This window comes from Pithys albifrons, chromosome 6 (assembly GCF_047495875.1).
Source record: "Pithys albifrons albifrons isolate INPA30051 chromosome 6, PitAlb_v1, whole genome shotgun sequence".
Taxonomy (NCBI): Eukaryota; Metazoa; Chordata; class Aves; order Passeriformes; family Thamnophilidae; genus Pithys; species Pithys albifrons.
The window spans coordinates 12552289-12560760 of record NC_092463.1 but is presented as its reverse complement, the minus strand read 5'-3'; the positions used below and the strand labels follow the sequence as shown (position 1 = coordinate 12560760).

General features: G+C 41.4%; 1 protein-coding gene across 3 annotated transcripts in view; it reads left to right on the top strand.

Moving 5' to 3' along the window:
* The first annotated feature begins 200 nt into the window (after window positions 1-200).
* Window positions 201-8472, top strand: part of WDR25 (WD repeat domain 25) — a 68472-nt gene continuing 60200 nt past the window's right edge. Inside the window, exons 1-2 of one of the 3 annotated variants that reach the window (XM_071557512.1) lie at window positions 201-232; window positions 3728-4503. In XM_071557512.1, the coding sequence (XP_071413613.1) occupies window positions 3787-4503 (717 nt within the window). In that variant the 5' untranslated portion in view covers window positions 201-232; window positions 3728-3786. The other 2 variants (XM_071557514.1, XM_071557513.1) reach the window with 2 other exon arrangements.

The window sequence follows — 8472 nt, the reverse complement described above, 5'->3', positions numbered from 1 at the left end:
ACCATTGCCTCCCAGAGCCCTCCTTGCCCCCACCCAGCAGCCCAAGAAAGCGCTCTCGCCACCACGCCCAGCGGTTACAACAGGGCTCCTGCACTCTCGACGAGCCCAGGCCTGAGCCCTGCCCTTCCCAACGCGCCGTCCCGGCGTGGGGGATACGGCAGGCGGAACTGTTTGAGTGGAGCGCCTTGTTTCCACCCGGTGGGGTTTTAGTCGCGGCGCAGCGTCCCGGCAGGTGAGCTTTGGGCGCGGCGGGAGCGGGGCTGGTTCGGCCCGGCCCAATCCGGGATTTGTCCCGGCCCCACGAGTGTTCTCGGCGCCCGGGGCTGCAGGGAACGTGCGCGTGTGTGGGGAGAGGTTACGGCTCCGCGGGAGAGGGCAAGGAGGTGGCCCCGGTGCCGGGACACGCTGCCTCGGGCGGGGCTGTTTGGGGGCACTGGGGAGGCCCGGGGGGTGTTCACAGAATCACAGGGTCGTCAGGGTTAGAAGGGACACCTGGAGATCATTCAGTCCAGCCTGTCAGTCTAATCCAAGGCAGGGTCACCTGGGGCAGGTGACGCAGGAACGTGTCCAGGTGGGTTTGGAATGTTTCCAGAGAGGAAGACTCCGTCCCTTCCCTGGGCAGCCTGTTCCAGTGCTCTGCCATCCTCAGGGTGAAGAAATTCTTCCTCATGTTGATGTCAAACTTCCGGGTTTTTTTTGTTTTTTTTTTTATTTGGCCATTGCTCCTCCACCTGTCACTGGGGACCACCAGGAGTCTGGCACCATCCTCTTGGCACCCTCCTTAGGAGATATTTATGTGCATTAATGAGATGCCCTCTCAGTCTTCTCTTGGCTAAACAGGCCCAGCTCCCTCAGTCTCTCCTGATAAGGGAGATGCTCCAGACCCCTCATTATCTTTGGCCTCTGCTGGGCCCTCTCCAGGAGTTTGTTTTTCCCCGCTGGCGCCTGTAGGGCATTGGGAGCGAGGAGGCGCTGCGGGGCGGGCGGGGGCGGTGCGGAAGCCTGCGGTGGGTGCCGATGCTGCCGGGGCGGGCGGGGGCAGTGCGGGAGCCTGCGGTGGGTGCCGATGCTGCCGGGGCGGGCGGGGGCAGTGCGGGAGCCTGCGGTGGGTGCCGATGCTGCCGGGGCGGGCGGGGGCAGTGCGGGAGCCTGCGGTGGGTGCCGATGCTGCCGGGGCGGGCGGGGGCAGTGCGGGAGCCTGCGGTGGGTGCCGATGCTGCCGGGGCGGCGGGGGCAGTGCGGGAGCCTGCGGTGGGTGCCGATGCTGCCGGGGCGGGCGGGGGCGGTGCGGAAGCCTGCGGTGGGTGCCGATGCTGCCGGGGCGGGCGGGGGCGGTGCGGGAGCCTGCGGTGGGTGCCGATGCTGCCGGGGCGGGCGGGGGCAGTGCGGGAGCCTGCGGTGGGTGCCGATGCTGCCGGGGCGGGCGGGGACAGTGCGGGAGCCTGCGGTGGTGCCGATGCTGCCGTGTCACCTCTCCTGGCGCCTGTGGTCACTCAGCAGGCGTGGGGCGTTGTGCTTGTCCAACTGAACACTCCTTGGTTCAGTGTGTTTAGATAAATCGCCTGCGTGGAAGTTAAAGAAAACTTCTCCATTAGCTCAATGCATTATAAATCCTATCGTTAACAAATCCACAATCTAGTTACAGTATGTTTTCAATCAAGTACATTGTACTTTTCCTCTCCTCCCGTTTTTCTTTAATTAGGGCAGGATAAGAAACTTTGGGTGGTGTTTCTTTAACAACAGTTGTTGATGGGAAGTCTTTAGATGAGAGAGATGCTTTGGTTTACAAAAGTAGTATCACTTGGGTGATATGTGTGGTTGGATGGATTTATGCTGACCAGATGTAATGGGACAGTTTCTTTCCAGCATCTCCAAATTTTTAACCTTGTGTTGCACTTAGTTTTGAATCTCACTTTGAGGGTTTTTTGTGTTAAAAAAACAGAAATAGCTTTGCAAGTTTAACTCCATCCACTTGTGTATCTTAGTTTATAGCTTTTAGCCAGATACCAGCTTTGTAAAGTGTTTGTTCTTTGGACAAGATGCATTTGGCTGGGACCTGCTTTTAGCAGTACAATAGAAAACATAACCACTTGGTACAAGTATCGAAGCCCTTCAAAACTACTATTTATTTGATGTTTCAATTTGTTACTAAAATCTTCAATATACTGTTTTTTAATTGACTTGTTGGTTTAGTTTACCTGAAACACTGCTTATTCTTTTACTTTGTCACTATTTCAATGAAATGTTGTAATAAATGAAGCTTTATTACTAAAAATAGAATTTTCTCTTCTTTGCTGTCACTTATAGCTGTCTTAAACTTCAAATAAGGACAAAATGTCCTCTAGAGGGAGATCTTGTTGCTTTTATGTGCTGAAATGTTGGTCACCTTGTTCCAGTTAAATATCTTGATCACCTGTCTTGGAAAGGATCTGTGATGATGGATGTGTATATCTTAATAAATACCTTTCTTCTGGATCTATGCTTGGATATTTCATAACAGGATATAGACTGTAGCCTGTAGCCTCTGTAGGTTCAATGAAACATAGTTGTTTTAATTCAAATAGATCCAGTTCTGAAGTTAAATGAATAATCTTTTTAAGTTCCAGAGCACTACTGTGTGAGAATTTGTAGGATCTTCATTTGTGGCATCGATTCTGCAAATGCTTACAGAGATACTGACTTTCATGCAGCACTCTCTTGTCCATCAAGATGCTTTTGAGGGCAGTTTCTTTACTGACTTAAACCAAGAATTTCATCAGCTACCCTGAAAGGGTTGGGGGTTAAATCTCTTCACCATAGTGAGTGCCAACAGCTGGGCAAGGAAACAAAGCAGAAATAAAATGTCCCATTTGATCCATCTTAGCAGTACGTTTTGCTTATAAACAGGAGAGGTTGAACTATTACTTTGCAGACACATCAATTGTTTGAATGTAGTTAACTCTATACATTCTCAATCTAAATTAATGGAAGAATCTTTCTGGGATTATTATGAGAGTGAGTTATTCAGCATGTTACATTTGCAGTCTCAGCATCAGATTTTTCTCACAGACACGTTGACAAAACTTACTCCACAATAAAGTCATCTGTGCTCTTACTTTTCTGTAAGTAAATACAAATAATGAATTTGGTGTGGTTTCTGTTAGGTGTGTTCTGTAAAACTAAAGGCTGTGTGGAACTTGCCCAGTGGATATGGCTGGAAAATTTCCTCATACTGCAAGACTGCTGAATGGTTCAAAAGTGTGTTGACTTTCTTGGTTGCCAGTTGAACCCTTATTTACTTCTTTCATGTCCTCTGTACTGTTAAGAAAACGATATTCTCAGACTGACTCCAAAATAGTTGTAGTATTTGTGTTATAAATGTACATACCAAACCACTACATAATTAATTTCTTTTGTGTTTGTGTGGGGAGAAGTAAAATTGCAAGTAAGGTAAAGTGATTTGCATTATTTATATTGCAAGATTGTTTTCCTTTTCATACTCATGTTCATTGTTTTATGGTATGCAAATACACCTCTGCAATGCATTAAAAATGTATGCAAAGGGCTTGGAGGCAAATGGTGTTGTGTTATTGAAGGTACAGATATGTTATAATAGAAGAATAAATTCCATTGATAAAGAGGAATAAAAATTTTGACTTTTTTTGTTAAGAAAGGCATATTTCTTAAGTTACTCGTATTGTAGACTCTTTCATGAATTGTGCTCTGAATAATCAACTCTTTATTTTAGATCATAATTTTGGAGGATTGCACCACTGAGATTTCTGGAGTTTGCTGTGTCTAGCCATAATGAATTCATCACTGGTTGCTTATGAAGATTCAGACTCTGAGACAGAAACTGAAAAGACTGAAGTCCCCCAAGCTTCTGGCACCCAAACAAGCTCACCGAGTTCTTTTGTGAGTCGTGTTCAGCACTTTGCACCTGGTATTTTGAGTACAAAATCTACATACGAAGTGCATCCTGTGGAGAACACTGGCAGTTGCAGCACAAGCACTGTCTGTGAGGATCCCTCTGAGCATTATGCACAGAATCATAACACTGACTTGACATCTCCTTATTGTAGGAGGGCTTACTCTGGCCATACAGCATTATCTGCAGCTTACAAAAACTGTGAACAGTCTTCAAGCTCTTCAGCAAACTCTGGAAATGACGTTTCCCAGAAGAGAAAACATAACATCAGTGCTACTACCATAGAAGGAATTAGACCATATATCCCCAAACGATTGCGTCAAGGAAATTCCAGTACGCCTGAAAAAAAAGAATGTGATCAGAGAGGTAGCTCAGATTGTGGTGCTAAACTGAGCATATCAGGAGAGCAGACTTCGGGAAAGATCTCTGAATTAATTAAGCCATATTTGGGATCCAAATATAAATTAACTGAAGTCCCCAAAAGTTTAATATTTTGCATGTCTAAACACAGTGGCCCTGTTAATGAAATCCAGTGGTGTCCTGTGCGGGAGCAAAGTCACATGCTTCTCTCAGCTTCTATGGACAAAACAGTCAAGGTAATGTAACACAAGATGCTTTGTTGCCCAATCATCAAATTTAAAAATACCATATTAAATAATGCTCTTCTGGGAGCAACATCTTTGCTTGTGTGTGCTTAACAGTTCCACAGTTAGTTCCATTAGGAAAGAATTTGTTTGTTTGTTTTTAATTAGTCATGTCAGTGTTTTAGACCTTAAGGTAAGAAGTTAGATTTCTAGGTCATTTCTCATCACCTGTACCAGTGTTTTGTCACAATGACCTTAAGCACTGTGGTCTGCATACAGATTCCACCTGAAGTCATTAAACAATTGACTGCCAAACTGGAATAGTATTTAGAGAAACTTTACCTTTCTGACAGACCTACGTGACCACTGCTGGTGGAGGTAGGTCAGGTCAGATGGGTTTTCCTTTAGAACTAGTGTGGCAAGTCTTGCATCCCAGAAAGGTGTCCTGTAATGATCCTACTTTTGTTTCAAGGGTTACTTGCTCAATACTCAAAGTGTATTTTCCTTCTAGTTTTAGTGAAATTGACTTCAGTCCTTTGTTAGTCACTTCAATGAGTCTTTTAATTCCAAAATGTGTAATAAAAATGTTGAATGTCTATGCTTTCCCAGACATAGGGCTAATAGTACCCCTGTTCAAATAACAGTCTTCCAAAGTGGTTTACACAGGAACATAGTTTTGATAAGAGGGCACAAAAAGTGTCCTTTATTGCATGTAAAATGTCTTTACCGTAGCAGGCACAATTATTTTAAAACTTGCTTCTAAAATTTAGGACTTTAAGTAAATCCAAGTAGAAACAAGAACACCCCTTGTACCAGCATACTTCTAAAACTAAAGAAGAGAGGAGAACTTAAACTGAATTTGAATTCTGTATTTAGTATAGGAAAAAATATTCTTAAATTGCTTATTCAAATTGAGATTTTTTTTTCTATAACTATTTTGCTCTTTAATTTGTAGTGGAGAATTGAGTTTAATTTAGTTTGGCTTTTTTATGATTTTTCTTACCTTAGAATTTTTTCATTCCTTTGCCCTTTCCCCAGTTTTGCTATGGGGCCCTGTGAAATACATGCTGACTTTGCACCTTTGAAGCAGGGATGCTTTTGAATCTTGGACAGAGTTTTTGCTTTTGTCTCCAGATGTCTATTAAAGCTCTTGGTGGTCACAGAAAACTCCATATCTATAGTGTGCATAAAATTTCCTCTTCCCAATTGCTTATCTTTTATCCTCTTAAGGTATGATGGCTTCTCTATTTCTATAGTCAGCATAATGTATCAGACCATCAAAGTCTGAATACTTTAAACTGTTTTCAAAGTTGGGATTTCTCCATCTTTCCCAAACTTTTTTAACCTCTTTGACTTAAACATTAAATTGTAGGAAAAAAATGTTTGTTTTTCCTTCCAAGTCTTCCTTAATATATTGAATTAGTTAAATCTTGTCTGTTACTGGATGAACAGACTTAGAAGAAAAAGACTAAGATATTCAGGAAGTGCTGATAGGCATTTTTGGTAAGCAAGAATTTAAATTTGGGTTGTACAAAACTATATGTACTTCTGGCTTCACTGTATTTGAATTTGACTTTGTCTTAAGTTGTGACACAGTATAATTAATGCTTGTTTAATATCCCAGAGCCTCATTTTGTTGATGAGTAAAATTATGTATTTGTTAAATGTAAAATGATTGAAAATCAAAGTTGTTATTGCAATGTAAAATTATTAAAAAATGAAAGTCATCTCAAGACTGTTTTGTCTTCAAAGCAGAAGGAAAGGTTGCTTTTTGTGAAGTAGTGTTACCACCCCTGCTTGGAAGCAGTCATTAACAGTAAAGCTGTTTTTTGAAGAAATCTAATTGCTTTGTGTTCTTCCAAAGCTTGAAAATTCAGTATAAACAGAGTATATTGTCAATGCTTCAGAGCACGTGAGTGTATAAAATTTAATAAAGTGATAATGTAACTGTTTCAAATTATATGAAAACACACTTCTGTATTTTGAAAGGTATCACCTATGGGTACATCTTACTGTTCTTTCCTAGTGAACAGTTTAATTATTGCGCTGTCACACATGGACTGTCCTGGCCAGCAGAGGGCGCGGTGACATCGAGGATTGACGGGATGTTGGGAGCCCAGTTTCTCTCTCTTCCTGGGGTCACGAGCCCATAAATCTCTGGTGACTGTGACAGCAGCGCTTTGTATTCTGGGGATTTATTGGCTGTTTGCCGTTGCCTGAAGTTGTCCATCTTCTGGTATGAGCATAAAGCAACTGATTGAAAATGAAGATGTACTATTTTTTCCCCTCCATCCTTTAACTTCCCACAGCTTACCTTTTTTGTTGTTTTCTTCCCAAAACACCTGCTATCTTAAATCCAGGCAGTGGATGCATGTCCTCTTTACCTCTAATAGGAATATGAAGACTCTCAGTATGTTTGCAGTGTTTACTTTCAACATTTGATTTGAGTAAAACTCAAAGCATAGTTAGAAGCTTAAAATTCCTATATGATCAGAGGCAGTAGGGAATCCAGAGCCTCAAACTCTGTTAGTCACACCAATAACTGTGGCTGAATATTTTTATGTGTAAATGTCTTGGTTTCAGTCCTTACATTCAGCCTATGCATTAAGACATTTGTCCTTTGAAAAGTACGAGTGAAGATTTCGCAGAACTGAAAGTTTTGTCTGAATTGATATGACTGTGATAGTTTAAGTTGTGTTCAATCAGGGATCTGTAGCTGTGTGCAATTTGTGTAGTATTTAGCCATTTTTGTATATCTTATCTGTTCTTATGTGCTTAAATATTTTCTTAAGTTTTTATTTTTCCCCCTTGGCATGGAGAAAAGGAGGAAACACTTGGTTTAGTTACCTTACTTTAGTGATTTTAATTTTTTTGTTTCCATGTAACTTACTATGACTAAATCATTCATATTATGCAGATAGGTATCTTAAGTGTATATATGAAACTGATTATATGGTTTCTTACTTTTTAAGTGTGTGGTTTTATCCTGTTTAAATACAGAGAGAACAGTCTTCCATTTGTGTTCGCTCAGGCTAACCAATGTGCACTTTAACATCATCTTTATGAATCAGTGTAAGTCATGCTAAAATATTTACAATAAATGAGTTGATGTCTTCAATTTCTGTTGAATGAAGCATAGCCTTGTGTCAGGAAAGATAATCCGAAGCATTTTGAATACATACCTTGCATATTTAGGAATGAATGGACTGGTTTAGAGGGCTTTATAGTTTTCCTTAAAAGTGTTTGAGCTGAATTTTTCATGTATCACTGCATTTTAAAAACCTCAAACAGTGGTTGAATTGAAAAAAATATCAGTTATCAGCTCAGGGGTGTGATTCTCCTGAGTAGCACTTCCACCAGCAGATGGGGTGGCTAAGCATATCAGAAAGGGATGGAAACTAAACTCTAAAGACTGGAAGACTTTAATATTTACCTCTGTGTTGTGTCTTGATACACCAAAGTTACAAGTTTATGCTTGTGTTGCTAAACATATAAGAAAACTCCTGAGTTTTCTTAGAGACCTGAAAATAAGATAGAACTTCATGTGGGAAGTGATAAGTATTGCAGATTAATTACACACAGTTCTTAAAATCTGGAGCATTAAAAGAATATTTCATGCTAAACTTTAAATTTGTAAGGAATGGAGGAAAAAACACCACTCTAGTTTTAGGCTTTTACAAATTTTTTGCCCTCTGTTTTCTTGGAAATTTTAGCTTCCCCTTTGGAAGCTCTGGCCTAGGTAGCTGGAGAAAGGGACAGGAATCCTGATTCATGGTAGGAAAAGGTACTGTTTTGAGCTCTTACTGTGACAGTGTTATTCTTCACAGTTACATTGTAAGTGTATTATGAGTGGCTTATGCTTTTAGCTCAGGTATGTGTTTTAAGCATTGTGAAACATTATTGTCTGATCTGATTAAATTGTTTTCTTTGAATAACACTTCTCTACCTTCTGTTTGAATGGCAGCTGTAAATGACATTAGG